The 15542-nt window shown below is 34.1% G+C and overlaps 3 protein-coding genes across 4 annotated transcripts; 1 reads left to right on the forward strand and 2 right to left on the reverse strand.

The window, feature by feature from the left end:
- Window positions 1-2477: 2477 nt before the first annotated feature.
- Window positions 2478-5897, reverse strand: LOC18039927 (probable purple acid phosphatase 20). The gene is made up of 5 exons (XM_024182132.1): window positions 5499-5897; window positions 3913-4204; window positions 3209-3783; window positions 2987-3075; window positions 2478-2870 (listed from the first exon to the last, which is right to left on the reverse strand). The coding sequence occupies exons 1-5, from the start codon at window positions 5655-5657 to the stop codon at window positions 2687-2689; spliced, it is 1299 nt and encodes a 432-aa protein (XP_024037900.1). The 5' UTR covers window positions 5658-5897; the 3' UTR covers window positions 2478-2686.
- A 1149-nt stretch (window positions 5898-7046) lies between these two features.
- On the forward strand, window positions 7047-10383 carry LOC18039928 (purple acid phosphatase 22). 2 transcript variants are annotated; one of them, XM_024182162.1, is made up of 6 exons: window positions 7047-7149; window positions 7273-7471; window positions 7571-7862; window positions 8819-9387; window positions 9513-9601; window positions 9879-10383. In XM_024182162.1, the coding sequence occupies exons 2-6, from the start codon at window positions 7304-7306 to the stop codon at window positions 10111-10113; spliced, it is 1353 nt and encodes a 450-aa protein (XP_024037930.1). In that variant the 5' UTR covers window positions 7047-7149; window positions 7273-7303; the 3' UTR covers window positions 10114-10383. The 2 variants fall into 2 exon arrangements, with proteins under 2 accessions (XP_024037930.1, XP_006430235.1); XM_006430172.2 differs by lacking the exon at window positions 7047-7149 and having other exon boundaries at window positions 7165-7471.
- A 2931-nt stretch (window positions 10384-13314) lies between these two features.
- LOC18037942 (zinc finger A20 and AN1 domain-containing stress-associated protein 6) lies at window positions 13315-14615 on the reverse strand. The gene is made up of 2 exons (XM_006430173.2): window positions 14265-14615; window positions 13315-14170 (listed from the first exon to the last, which is right to left on the reverse strand). Exon 2 carries the CDS (start codon window positions 14124-14126, stop codon window positions 13620-13622), a length of 507 nt encoding a protein of 168 aa, XP_006430236.1. The 5' UTR covers window positions 14127-14170; window positions 14265-14615; the 3' UTR covers window positions 13315-13619.
- Between the last annotated feature and the right edge of the window lie 927 nt (window positions 14616-15542).

Here is a 15542-nt window from a genome sequence, read left to right on the forward strand (position 1 = left end):
AAAAAATTCCAGTACAGTTTTAAGGGCGAAGATGTCAAAAAGTGGAGCATTGCAATTTGGACGGGCCTACGAAGCAGAGATCCAATTAACAGTGGACTTAAATTTGTTACCCGTCGTTTTCGGATAAGTTGAGGATACTAACAACTTTTTTTATTTAGTATCGAGGCATTGTAACTTCTAACCTATTATTATTATTATGAAAAAAAAGATATATTTATAAAATAAAAATTAATAGTTATAGTGAATATGATTTTTAAGTAATAATTTTGATAAAAATAACAAAGATATTACAAACTTTTCATCACATAAGTATGAAATCAAAATATCTTATCTTTTAAGTCATAACAATTAGTGTTTACAAATACTCGAATGCTTTAACTTAAAGTTATATCTTCTCAACCTCAATACCAAATATATCTTAAATTGCATGACATTAGTCAACAGGTCATGGCCTCATGGGTGGTAGTCATATTCTTACCCCCACAATTTGTGTAAAACCACCTCCACTTACAAATATATGTATGACGATGATGTTCACTTAGAAAATATCCAATCTGTTTTCCAAGTTCTAGGGCCTGTTTAGAATTTATTATGGCTGATGAAATAAATTATTTTGTTGTGCATATCAAATAAGCTGCTTATAAAAAATGTGACTTGGTGTTTGCTAAATACATGTATTTTGTAAAATTTATTATGAAAGTGTTGTTTTATTATATAATTAACAAAATAGTTTAAGTTGCTTTTTATTTATATATAATTAGGGTTTATGGAAAATAAAACATAATTGTCTTTTTGTTAAAATATTAAGGTTATAATAAGAATTTTAAAAATTTATGGTCGTTAATTTAATAAAATACTAAAAAAAAGCCTCTACCTCTTTTTTAAAAGCTATTGTTAAATTGGAGAAAATTATGAAATAAACAAATTTTCAAATTTTACCAAACATCATTTTTATCAAAACTTACGAAATAAACCGCTTATAGTGTTTTAACTTCAATTTTAAATGGGGCCTTAATCCATGTGCATGTATGAGCTAATTAACCAAAATAGACAAAAGTTTGTATATGTGTAGGATTTATGAAAAATAAATTATAATTGTCTTTTTATTAAAATATTAAAGATATAATAGAAACTTAAAAAGTGTAAGATGATTTATTAAATAAATTGCTTATAAAAATAATAAAAACAACCTTTTACTTATTTATAAAAGCTACTACTAAAATAGAAAAAAAAATTATGAAATAAACAGTTTTTGAAAATTTTACCAAACACAATTTTCTTCAAAATTTATGAAATAGACCGCTTATAACATTTCAACCCCAATTCCAAAGATAAACCTTAATAGATGCATGGGCTAATTAGCTTGAAAGTTGGTAACGAGTGCTTCATGGTTTTACTTAACATAGAACACTTGTTTTGCTGATAATAAGAAACCCACTCCGTCCCAATTGTCTCATAATATCAATAAATTTATGCTTCCTAGTACTTTTTTATTTTTATTTTTGATATAAAAGAATTACTTTCATTAGATCAACTAAGTGATTACAAACATAACTTTAGGGGGATAAGAGTCCCGCCAAATATAAGTATCACCACTAACTACTGTATATTTAGCTAGAGTATGAGTAATTACATTTCAATCTCTTTAGAGTATGCTGAATTTTAAACAAATTTTCTCCCATTTACATTTCGCTGGATATCAGCAATGATCCAACAAATTTTAGTTTTGCTGCTTTTAAGAAAATTCCCAAGTTGAAATCACAGCTACAGTTAAAGAAGAAGGAAGAAGCAGCAACAAAATTTGACCTTTGATAAACATAATTATGAATCTAAAAGGATTGTGTTGTCATTTTAGGAGGCACCAACTTGTGGCACAAAAAGCCTTTCACTCCATTAACCAGAGAGAAATTATTACAAACTACTGATTAATGCCACATTGAGAGGCAATAATAAAAACATATTACGGCAGCTGAAATTGCTAAATTACCCAGTGCCTTCATTCATAGCTAATGCATTTGAAAAATGGATTCTATCTTTTTCCTCCCAATACGAAACTTGATTTTATGTTTTCAATTTCGTATAACTAATTTTTTTTTAAAAAACGAGTCATACTAAACACATTTTTCTTATTTTCCATTTTTAAATATTATTATTTTATTTTTAAAAAAGAGAGATTTGAAAATCTTTTTGCAAACGATACCACTAAACATATAAATAAAAATAAAAATTAATGAATATGCCCGACATGCTTTGCGGCTCCTTGCAGGGAGAGAGGAAAGCTCTAGATGTCGCAACATATTTTTTTCTAAATACAAACAACTGATGAAGTTTTAATAGATCAGTTAAGTTACAAAATCTCTCAAATGCAAGGGTTAGTTTTTTTTTGGGCCATTATGTGATTCTCCGCCCATTCCACTTTGGTAGCATTTATAAAAGATAGAAAAACTAATGGGCTCTAAAAATTTGATCAAGTTGGGTCTTACCTCATTCATAATCAAGACACATATTCATGGTAAAATCAAATGTCCTTTTTATCTACTGACACTTTCCTTTTGGTTGATAAAATAATGTCCACGAGGTTACAAATAAATGAATAAGTTACAAGATAAAAGCTTTGGCATCTATGTTTTGATATGCGTGCTTTTTATTGTGATTTTGAGTATATTGGCTCCAAGACATTGCAGGATTACAATTTACAAGTAGGATCAGATGTGAGGCTCCTCAGCCAAATTGAGTCGCTTGCAATTGGCTTATCATCATCATTCCTGTGCCACGTCCACTGTGCATGGGTTGCATTCACCACCTCCAGTTGCCCATGCCCAAAGCTCGCCTCTCTGAATACTGATATTGCAGGTTGCGGATTCATAAATCTGAGTAACACAAGAGACGACACCACAAAAAATAAAAATAAAAATTACTTGATAGTTCCAACATCCGCATAATTAAAATACAAAATTAATTTGTTCAGTGAAAATAAATTTATTACCTACTCGCAAGGCCTTCGCGGTTACCACCATCCCCGATGGTTATATGCACCGGGCCACAATTGTCAGGTTTGCCATTGGAAACACGAGTCTGACACATTTATAGAGCAAAATAAAAATAAAAATAAAAAAATTATCAGGAAATTAAAGAGAAAAAAAATGAAAATGAAAATGAAAATGATGAATGTAGCTGATGGTGAAGAAGGAAAATTGATGAAGCTTACAAAGCGCTCATACGCATGAACATGCCCAGCAAAAACAACATCAACACGAGCCCGGTGAATTAACCCTTCCATGGCTTTTCTCATGCCCTCGGATTCAACCTCACCCTGATGAGCAGTATTCGTATTATACCACGGAGCATGAATAAGCACCACTATCCATGGAGTTTTTCCTCTGTCAACTTTGTTCAAATCAGCCTCTAGCCATTTATACTGATCCGAATTCTGATCAAAATCAGTGTAAGATCCCAACATGACAACATGAACACCTGCAGCGTCGAATGAATAGTAGAGATTTGAATTGGAACCACTCTCTTCAAACGGCATGCGCCATCTTGCATTATAGGACGTAAATTTAGTGCTATGGATGATCGGAAGCTTCTCTATCTCGTGGTTTCCTTGTGTCACCATCCACGGCCTTTGGCTAGCCAATGGCTCGACCATACGGCCGAATGAGTCCCAAAGAGGTTGATCAAGATCCGCATACGATAGGTCCCCTGGCAGTAACAACATGTCGTAGTTTGATTTTGCTACGTGCTGCAACGTTGAGTTCGTCCAGCCGGTCTGTCCAAGATCACCTGCCATTTTGCAATATGCACAAATCAGTAGAACCATACAACATACAACTTAAAAAATGTGCACATGTTATATATTCATTGGCGGGTTGTATAGAAGATTCAAGCATGCATACATACATACATACGTACCCACAATTGCAAACTTGATTGGAAGCTGAGCAGGCGGGGTTTTGAAACTGCGTTCTTGGGCCGAGTCTGGGCCGCATCGATAGTAGTAAACTGTGTTGGCCTTCAATGGGCCAACGACCACATCATGAATTTCACCGGACTTGTACAGCACATAATGATATGAAGATGTTGTTCCATTAGCAGAATTGTCATAAACACCAGGAGACGTGCCGTATTTTACCGTTGCTGGAGATGAATTTTCTGTAATCCATGATATTCTCATTCTGTCTTGGCCAACTAGTGATATATGCACCTGCAGCAGCACAATGTCACGATGTCTAATGTGTTAAAGTTTCAACCATTTTGCTATCTTGGACTTTATGGGCCATTAGAAAGGCCTAGCCCACTTTACCTAACCCAACTCCGATAAATACTACAGAATAATTATATTGGTGTTGACTCTAACTAATGTAAGGGTGTTGGCGTGTGGGCACTCTCAAGTCTCAAATATCCAATGTTTGTAAAGTTGACAAATGTGAAATGACAACCCAAAATCCACTTAGCGTTCACCATTCAGGTTAGGCTTTTTAGGCTTCCGCCAGGTGGCATATTCTCCACAGTAATAAAATGACACATCTTGAATCAAATTTCCCGGAACAGTTGTGATGTAACTAGAAATAGATTAAATAAATAAATAAATAAAATTTTGGTTTTATTTTTTAATTATATTTCAAAATACAGATTACTATTTTTTTTTTCTTATAAAAGAAAAATGCTTACTGGTTATCCCGTGGTTCTTTCTTGCCAAACCAGTAGAGTATGCTATACAAAATTCGCATGTTTGACTTTAGCGTCATTGATTGCTTAACGCATTGTTCGTATTGATAACACTATCAGTTCAAAGAAATTAATCACCCAAAAAAAGTGATCAGTTGGTTGGTTCTTTTCAACTAAATTGGTGAGTGAAAAAGGTTGAAATTTCTTTCTTTTTGGTCATCTAACCAACTTCTAGACCTAATGAGGCACACCATCCATGCAACTACGACCTTAAATATGGCACTAATAATCGTAGTCTCAAACAAATTAAGATGACGTCACTATATTTAAATGAGAGAGCATAATAAAAAAAGGGAGAGCAAATTTTATATTGCTACTATTATTTTACAGTACCTTATATTTCTTTGAATGTGTTTTCTCTATACTCAAATAAAGTGAAAAATATATGTAAATTTTTACTCATACACTATCATTAAAAATATACGAGAGATCTAATTAAAAGATGATCTTTCAAACACCATCAAACTCCATCTTTCAAATTGAATATATAAAAAAAGGGTACACAGGTAGATAATAAATTTTAAAACATTCTCAGAGAATGAGAAGCAATTAATCTATAATCTTCAAGTTGAAATAAATTAAATTAAATTAATCTCTTATATTTCGGAATCTATTAAATAGTTGAATCCAAATTAATATAGGCTCTAAAAATACCCCCGGGGGGGGGGGGGGGGGGGGGTTGGAGAGAATCAATGATGTCTTATGAGCCAGAGAATGAATGAATGAATGAATTGATGAAGCCGAAAAGATCATAGAGAGAGATTTATTACCTGCTGAGGCGAAGCGGAATCCTGATCTTTATGATGAAAAAAAAGAGTCTGACGCGGCGGTGGACGAACATATGTCGAAACGACGCCGCTAAATAATGAGGCCTCAAACGCAAATACCAATATTGCTAACACCAAATGACGAAAACCTTGAGCAGCCATGGGCGTACGCAGATGACTGATGAAATCTATAATGAATGAAACGACGACGGAGAGGGAGATTCTGAAAAGTTCTCTAAACGGAATTGCTTCTTTAATTCCTAGTATGGGATACGAGATGATAATAATTTGTTTTAATAAGGATCGTGGTTTTAGGATATTGACGGTGCAGCCTGCAGACTGCACACATATGGTTAGTTGGCAAGTGGGCGCATAGCCGGAGGACACGTACGTGTAATCAGAGAATATTCGTGGCATCTAATTTCTGAGGTGGAATTTCCTTTATTATTATTATTTTGTTATATTGCTGTGGTTTGTTACTTATTTTTTGTCCAAGGCCAAAAGAGTTCGTCATGGTTACGATGTTTGTTGACCTTTTAGTAATGTTGCATTGCGGCCACGGTTACACTTTACAGTGACCCCTTTGTTTGTGTTCGGCCGTTTGTATGTATTCATGCATGATTGTTATTCTGGGCTTATCATTACTTTTTTTTTTTTGGTCGGTGTATTGTTTCTTGTCCATTTGCCTCTCTTACGTCCAATTTGAATACGAAAAGGAAATCATGTCATTGATATAATTCAACGAGAACAAGGAACGATGAGGTTCTTAGTTAATTGTTAGGTAAACTTTTTTAAAACTTATAACTATGTCCTTTGTTAGTTGTTCCGAGTCAACTAATCGGATATAAGCCAGACCAGACATCCAACCCCACGTATACTTGTTTCCATTGATCCGTACGTGTTCATACCAAAATTAAATGTTATTTTAAACTCAAAACAGTTGAAATTGAATTTCTTGATTTAATATCGAGAAATAATGAAAACACGATGCCTTATTTCCCGAGACAATTGACTTATACGCGCTACTGTTATTTTAATTTATTCCTCAGCAGTCCTTATCACTGTTGAAAGAAAATTAATTGCTACGCTCTGTAATTTCATCGCATGGTAGATTCTTAGGTTATTACTACTCGTCTGCACGTTCCGGCTCATTGATTTTTTTTTTTGTTTTAAAAAAAAAATCACTGAAATTACATAATCGCGGTTTCCTGTGAATTTCAATTTCTTTCATGTGTTTGCCTGGCCATGGAAGCCTTTAGATTTTCGGACACAGTTGCCTTAGCTAAGACAAGAGCCTCCATATTAAAATTTAACTAATTTATAAGGCAGCTGTTATATGTATCTTAAAAATAATTTCTCATTGTCTCTTAATTTTATAACAAGTAATAACTGGATCATGGAAAAAAAAATTGATTATAAATTATCTGTAACTTAAGAAACGAAGATAGGTATCTCTATGTACTCCTGAATAAGTTTGTTATATATATATATATTTCCAACCGTTTATCTCTAGTTTCTTGTGGCCACTAATATACGGAACTGAAGATAAGTGAAGCAAAAAGCTGACCTCGTTTAGCTAGCTCAAAATTAAGAATTGATATTTGCCAGTTCTGAGAGGGCGGGCCAGATACTCTCTGCTGAGTGTTTCATTTCTGTAAGCATACAGCTAAATTTAACTAATAAATATTCTAATAATGCACTTATTACTTCACGCCAATGCAACTAATAATTTACAAATTTTCAAACTCTGTAAACCCCTTCTTATATCCCTCCCCAGCTTCATCAAATTCCAATCGCAAGAAAAAAGAATGGCAAAATTATGGTCACCAGCAGCATTTCGTGTTCTCTTAACAATTTGCTGTGTCCCTCAAATAATGCTTCATTCTCATGTATCAGCCGAAGAATATTACATCCGCCAACCGCCTCGCAGTGTCATTCAAACTCCCAACAAACGATCTGAATCCGATCCTCAACAGGTAAATACACATATATAACAAGAAGAAAACATTCACGCCCATTATAATTAGTTCTTTAATTTTTCACTTTGTTCAACAACTTTTCACTTCTCTTTTTAGGTCCATATTTCATTGGCGGGGAAAGATTATATTAGAGTTTCTTGGATAACGGATGACAAGGAAGCAGAATCAGTGGTGGAATATGGAAAATTACCAGGGAGATATAACACAATGGCTACCGGAGAACATACCTCGTATCAATTCTTCTTTTATAAATCCGGCAAGATCCACCACGTTAAAATTGGACCTCTTGAACCAGCCACTACTTATTATTACCGATGCGGCGGTCGTGGGCCCGAGTTTTCATTCAAGATGCCTCCGGCAAGTTTTCCCATAGAATTCGCTATCGTTGGTAGGTGAGATAATTTATTTGTGTAAGAAACTGTAGATATTGTTAGGAATAAGCACAGCCATAAAAAATAGGCATGCATAAAAAAAAACAAAAAAAGACAGTATTTCTTCATATGCTGGTAAATTTAATGTGTCCCATTTGGGTATTTGTTTAATTATGGCAAATTATGAAATAAATTGATACGTGAATGAATAAAAGTGAGTTTCAGTTACTTGAGAAATTTTAGAATACCTTTGATGTATTACAACTAATTAATACATGCATGACATGTGTAATTGAATTTAATATAATCACTACTTGCATGATTGTTTTTTAAAATAAATGCACACATGTCATAATATTATTTGTTTATTGTATGACTGACATAATACTTCAGATGTATTCTATAATTTCTCCAATTACGTTGATAGAGGATGTTGGAGTTTGCAAGATGACAACAATTAAAATAGACTTGCTTTTCTGGAGTTAGGTGATTTTGATGCTAATAAAACATGCTTTTGCTTTAATTTTTAGGTTTGTGACGGTCTTTTTTGGTTAGTGCTTCGAGAATAAGCAAGAACACCAAAATGGAAAAGTTAGAAGAGTGTACACTTCTTACTATTATCACATAAAATCTGTGTTGTTCAGTTGGTTAAAAATTTATAATATTTTTCTAGGATATATCCTAATTTCACCTAACTGTCATTAATTCTTAGTAAAGACAAAGAATACTTTAGTCCTTATTTTTTATTTATTTAAATACCTATTTAATTTTTATATTATAAAAAGTATCCCAAAACATCCTTATAGCTTTTAAAATTTACAGATTTCTTTGAATATTTTACGTGTTAACCTCCTTAAGTTTATAGTTTTTTTTTTTTTTTTTCTCATTTTGATCCGTGTTGATGAAATTTTCATGAAAATCTAAGATGTAGCTCCTTCAGCTAGCTAGACATGAGAAGCTTTTGTGTCTACAGGAGACCTTGGACAAACGGAATGGACAAACTCAACGCTCGAACATGTTGGCAGCAAAGACTACGACGTACTTCTATTACCAGGCGATTTGTCGTACGCAGATTTTCAGCAGCCGCTTTGGGACTCCTTCGGGCGGCTGGTTGAGCCCTACGCCAGCAGCCGCCCTTGGATGGTGACGGAGGGTAACCACGAGATCGAGTCGATCCCCATCATCCTCCCCCACGCCTTCAAGGCCTACAACGCACGCTGGCTCATGCCCTACGAAGAGAGCGGATCCTCTTCGAATCTGTATTACTCGTTTGATGTTGCTGGTGCTCACATTATAATGCTGGGATCTTATACCGATTTTGACGAGGATTCGGCTCAGTATAAATGGCTCAAAGCTGACTTGGCTAAGATTGATAGGAAGAAGACTCCTTGGATATTTGTTCTCCTGCATGCTCCGTGGTATAATACTAATACTGCTCATCAAGGGGAAGGTGAAAGCATGAGAAACTCCATGGAAGAGTTGTTGTATAATGCACGAGTCGACGTCGTTTTTGCTGGCCATGTTCATGCTTATGAACGATTCGTAAGTCATTATATATATCCCCCTTCATTAATTTATATAAAGACATCATAGTGATCTTGTGCCACATTTGTGTCACAAGATTTTCTAATTCTTTTTTTTTTTTTTAATTTTGGATTTAACTACAGACTAGGATTTACGACAACAAGGCTGATCCATGTGGTCCGATCTATATAACAATTGGTGATGGAGGGAACAGAGAAGGACTTGCATTAGAGTGAGTAAAGAATTATTTCACTATATGTAAATGGTGCATTATACCTTTTTTTTTTTAATGATTTTTTTCATGGGAAATTAACAGTACTTTAGTCCATTCAAGATACTCTTTTTACCACTTACGCTCTTTTTTTTTTATAAATTTTCGCAGTGTCTTTAATTAACAGGTAAAATAGATTATTAATTGTTGAAGGGTATAGGTGTAACATTTAACATAGAAAATATATTTTTGACTGTGTTGTTTTGTTTGGGAAATTAATATACGTGACTATGTGAAGGTTTAAGGAGCCCAAATCCCCTCTTTCGATGTTTCAAGAGTCAAGTTTTGGACATGCACGGTTGAAGATTTTGGACGAAAGAAGAGCTCACTGGTCGTGGTATCGCAACAATGATTCGGATGCAGTTATTGCTGATGAAGTCAGGTTAGAAAGTTTAAGCACGTCAAAGCAATGTTGGGGAATAACAGATGGCCAAGAATCATCATCATCATCAGTCACTAAAGACGAACTATGATCTTTTGAAATTCGGAGATTTAATTGAAGATTTGTTGTATATAGCTAGATAGGAGAGCTGGCTATACGTACACGTTCTTTGATTGTTTTCCTTTTTTAAATTATCTTTTGCGAAAAAGGTTTTCGCAACTTTCGTGAAAACCCTTTTAGATATATCGAAATATGTACCTTGTTGTAATTCGAAGGGTGTTTAATGTTTGTAGATTGCTATTGTGAAACTGTAGTTTGTTTAGGCTAAGGTTTGTTAGTAAACTCTTTGTTAGTGCACCAATCAAAGCACTCACGTTTGTGGAAAAAAAAAAAATTAACTATTAATACATTGTTTAAAAAAAAAAAAAACATTGTGCTTCCATCTAGTGCGAAATCGCATATGTTATAATGCACGACGTTACGTGTTGATAATCCTTCAGAAAACATTTATGAAATCTTTCTAAATAAAATGCGTGTCGTTTTAGATTTCGAAAGATTTTTTTAATGTTTTACTTTTACAAATACTTGAGTGGGATATATAAATTGAATGAGTCTAATTATAGAATTTTTTTATATGATGATTTGTCTGTAATAGACATTAATTTTTTTTTTTATAGTTATTTTCTTATAATATTTTGTTTACTCACAGATGTGACATTTTATGTATTATCCATTGAGCGTGTTATAAAAACACTAGGATAATACTTAATAATAGGATTAACAAATATCATGCAGATTGCATTAAAATGAATAGTGATACATTAGTAAGTAAGCATATATAGCCTTACTATAAATCAATTTATAAGTAATCATACTGATGTACAAAGAGGAAAACTGATGCATCCGAGATCTTTTCAAAGAACACAAAATGTGCACACAATATGACTAAAACTCAGATCTCCACCAATACTTCCAAAGTCTTTTACATCACCCTCTGCCATGTTAGTAGGCCATACAAACTGATACCATGATAAATATCTTGCATGGATCAATCTATATCACCATATATTGCTCTTTAGTGGTAGACAAGCAGATTGGTGTTCAACTTTTTTTCTTTTTTTTTTTTGGTCTTGCATAAAAGAGATGTCGCATTTAAACTCTAGTCTGTAGCAGAGATCATTTATCTTCATATAGCCACTGCAATCACTAGAAGGTGTAGAAATTTGTAACTAAAAAATTTTCATTATAAGTTCTTTCATAATATCTACAGTATTTGCACACTAACGATCCCAAATTTGAACCGGAATTTGGGGTGACAATTTTGGCCACAAATCAACAATTATCCATCTATAAAATTTCGGAAAGAATAATTTTACAGGTGATAGGTAACTTTGGTAATATATAACAAAACCCACTGCAAATAGCAAGCGAGTTTGGTAAAGAGGAAAATCCAGTGGATAACTGGGGGTATCCACTAACTAGCATTATTTTTTTATCTTTTAAATTATTTAACTTTCAATACTTAATTAAGAAAATATATAAAGTAAAATTGACAATTGTTAGACCTAAAACCAAACCTACTGTGGTTGGTCACAATATTTTTTTCTCTAATTAAAAATACTTGTGATTATGATGGAGTAAGGGTGGCGGAAGCGGAATTGATAGGGTAAGAAACACTAGTTATTGTTCTAGTACTGGACCAAGCCAACGCGATTAGGGCACTCTCTAATCGAAGCGTAATTAGATCTCGTTCTAATCCAAACGACTCAATGAGATTTTTAATAATGCGTAAAGCGAGATTAAATGACGCTCTAATCCAAATGACTTTACAAGAGAGATTTTGATAGATAATTCCAAATAAAATTATAAAAGAGGGATTTTATTGAATAATTGAATATGAACTATGAAAATAATAACAAAACCTCTCTATTTATAATAGAGTAAACACACTTCTCTAAGTTAACTTAAAAAAGAAAATTAAATCACAATTATAATGGAAATAAAAGATACTTCCCTAGGTTAGCTAAATCTCATACCTTAATTGACTTTAATGAAAATAGAAAGTCCTAAAATAATAAAATACCATAATTGACTGTAATTAAAATAGAAAGTTCTAAAATAATAAAATTCTAGAATCTTAAAATTCCTAAAATAACGTCCTACATCAGATTAAATTAAATATTTTGTGCTTAATTTGAAGAATTTTTGTATTTCATACTTAAAATAGAGAATTTTTGTTAAATTGTTACATTTTATATATTTCCTTCAATGTTGAAACTTTAATTTCTCATTTACATTAATAGAAATTAAAATTGAGTATTTCACGCGTATTTTTTAGGCTAGTTTAATAAATTTGTAAATTTATCTGAGATAATAAGAAGTCACGAGTCTGCCCGTGGAGCCTGCAAAAAATTTATTTCCTAAAGCCTTTGCTTATGCATGAACCAGGCTTGTGCAATATCTCTCTCATCCACAAGCTCATCAGCTATCTGGTGATCGTTTATATACAAGGTGATGAGTATTTTAATGTGTTACATTTTAATCTTTTCCTCAATCCTCACTTCTTCATGGTGAATGGATGCCATCTGAATTGGGCCGGACTTGTTTGCACATTTGGGTCTTCCCAACATCTGGAAGGTGAAAAAAATTCAATTTCTCATTGTCCAAGAATATAAATTGTGAACGTCGTTAAATATTCTCGACAAAAGGCTATTATCATACGGCACCAATATGGTTTTTGTTATAGTTAGCTTTTGCTACAAGTCTCAAATTTCTTGTTACTTTCTCGTAAAGGATGCATAATTGAGGATATACGACATAAAAATTGAGGGGTGTAACAGAAACTTTCGGCGGCTAATAACTCCACTTATAAAATAGTATATAATATAATAGCAGTAAACATCAATGGCATATAAAATAAAATTTCAACAAGTAGAAGACTAATATGTTATTTTATGTCCATGTGTATTAGTTTTGGCCGCAGGCTTCAGTAGTTAAGAGGTGATCAAACACGTTTCTACTTTCCATTCTTGATTTGATTGGATACGCTCCAAGCACAAACAACTGATTCATGCATCTACCTAATGGCATGAAAATGAAGACCTCAATTTTGAGCGTCCAATAGCAACATGCCAACAACAACGTGTAAGTACACAAACCTACCTTTCTTTAATTTTCTATCCAACTGGGTAAAAGTAAAAAAAAATACAACTTTTGAAAATGGGCAGCATCCATTGAGACGGGGTTCTCATGATTGGCCGCACATGCAGTTTTCACACGAGCAAATCAAAAATCCAAACCAAGTAACCAACTTCTCTCACTCTCGAAATGAAGATTTAATAATCTACACGGAATTGGATGAAACCTCCTCCCAATTTCTTTTTTAACCCAAACTTTTTACATGCATTTAAAAAAAGAAAAAGAAAAAAAGAAGAAGCCAAAATTAACCTTATTAAAAATTAAAATTAAGAAAAAAAGAAAAAGAGAGAATATTTATCAACCATCAAGCCTCAGGCATGACCGGATGTACGGTCCTGACGACGTTGATTACACGACGTCTTCATTTCCTAAAATGTAATGAGATCCGGACGGTGGGAATCAAATCTTCTCGAGCTTCTCCGCTTTGATCAAAGGATTAGCTCGAGCAATCTCCTCTCGGCCAACCTTCTTGAAATCAAACGAGCATCCGTGCTTCTCCGGGTACCGGTGGGTCCCACAGAAGATGGTCCCGCACCTGCACTTGAAACCCGTCAACCCGATCCGTTTCCTACAAACGGAACACCGATTCGGCTGCGGTGGCTGCTGCTGCTGCTGCTGCTCGACGACCACAGCCACGTCGGCATCCTTATCTCCGTTGACTTCCGGCAGGGCCAAAGCTGGAGGATCGGGGAGAGATCCGAGGAACGGGGCGGATGACGAAGGAGGAGAAGCCGAAAGAGAATTCTCAACCGTCGTCTTGATCGACGCTTGTTGTTGCTCCTTGAGACAGTGATCTCGGTAGCATTTCGAACAGAGATTCATCGTCGCCGTACTTCCGAAGAAGCCGCAGTTGTTTGCGCAGAGCCTGTGCCCTTCTTGTGCTTGGAATCTGTGCTCCTCCGCCATATGATCGCCTCCACTTAGTTTTGCCAACCGATCAATTCCTTATTCTGCTAATTAAATAAATAACTTTAAAATATAGAAAATAAGAATAATCTATGAAACATAAATAATTTTAAATAAAAATATGATAGAGACTATTACCTGTAAAGAGGATTTCAGGAAATTGAGACAAAAAATGGAATGAGAAGAAGAAGAAGAAGAAGATTTTGTAAACAAGATTTATCAGAATGAGTCAGAAGGATAATAAAGGGGGAGAAAGGGAGGAAGGATCGGCGAAAAGAGACAAACCGATGATGATTGTTATTATTAATTTTTTAAATTATTGATTTGTTTAAAGATAGATGATTTTTAATTATATATATATATGTATATAACAATTAACAATTGGAAAGAAATATCAGAAGCCAGGCTGGAGGCCAGAGGCAAATTGGAAGCTAAGCGTCAGGCATTGTTAAATGTTGGCCTTTCGGCCGAAGCGAATGAATGAAACGTGCGTGGCTACGGATTTTCATGCCTCAAATCAATTTTATTTTTAACGTGTGCTGCCAGGTGCGCACCGTTTCCGATGATACGTGGCTTCTGCTACGTGGTTTACAAAAGTGGTCCCACCATCCTTTTTTTTTTCTAATTTTTAGTAGAAATAGGTGGCTGGTTAAATGATATAATAATAATAATGATTAATTTTGCAACTCTGTCTCTGTTAGGTTAATTTTTATGTTTTTGAAATACAATCGGATCGATTATGGCTTTTGCTTAGCTGTCTCGATGATGCTCTCTTTTGGCTACAGTTTATGCGGAGCCTAAAAGTTGCCGTCGTTAGAATTAAAGATTTTGAGGTTTAGATATTTGGCTCGTTTTCGGAGGCTCGGCGTATCGTTTCCGCGCTTCGGTTTGCTTTGTCAGCGGCAAAGTTAGGTTCGGCGCCAAACTAACGGACATCATTTGGTACTTGGCACGCAAGAAAATTTATATTTAATTATTTATGGTTATCTTTCTCTCTCTAACCGTGAAATCTCTCTAAAGCAAACTAAATCTAAAAACAAAAATATGAATTTTCGTTTAAATAGATTTAAAATGACAGGGTATATTTTTTTCTTTTTATTTTTTATTTTTTGTCTTTCTGGTGAATGAATAATGATGTTTTTTTCAACATCTTTGGACTGTTACGCTTATCCATCCACCTAAATAAAAATATCGCTTCATAATTACGCGTAAATAATTACACCTCAATAATGATGATTATCAATAAATGGACGATATCAGTTGGCATCTGGGGTGAAATTGGGAACATTATTTGACATAATGTTCAGAATAAATGGTAAATGATTAAAGGATTATGCAACCATGTCTGAAGAGACACATGCAGCGCATTGATTTACGTCATGGGCGGTCGGGATGCACCACCACTTGCCACTGTTT

Source organism: Citrus clementina, unplaced genomic scaffold, assembly GCF_000493195.1.
Source record: "Citrus clementina cultivar Clemenules unplaced genomic scaffold, Citrus_clementina_v1.0 scaffold_6, whole genome shotgun sequence".
In the NCBI taxonomy this organism is placed as follows: Eukaryota; Viridiplantae; Streptophyta; class Magnoliopsida; order Sapindales; family Rutaceae; genus Citrus; species Citrus x clementina.

Coding starts and splice junctions, on each gene's coding strand:
- LOC18037942 (XM_006430173.2), bottom strand. CDS start 14,126: ATGGCGGAGGAGCACAGATTCCAAGCACAAGAAGGGCACAGGCTCTGC.
- LOC18039927 (XM_024182132.1), bottom strand. CDS start 5,657: ATGGCTGCTCAAGGTTTTCGTCATTTGGTGTTAGCAATATTGGTATTT. Junction 3,784..3,912: donor AATCAAGTTTGCAATTGTGG/GTACGTATGTAT, acceptor GCAAAATGGCAG/GTGATCTTGGACAGACCGGC. Junction 2,871..2,986: donor CGCGAAGGCCTTGCGAGTAG/GTAATAAATTTA, acceptor TGTGTTACTCAG/ATTTATGAATCCGCAACCTG.
- LOC18039928 (XM_006430172.2), top strand. CDS start 7,190: ATGCACTTATTACTTCACGCCAATGCAACTAATAATTTACAAATTTTC. Junction 7,472..7,570: donor CTGAATCCGATCCTCAACAG/GTAAATACACAT, acceptor TTCTCTTTTTAG/GTCCATATTTCATTGGCGGG. Junction 9,388..9,512: donor TTCATGCTTATGAACGATTC/GTAAGTCATTAT, acceptor ATTTAACTACAG/ACTAGGATTTACGACAACAA.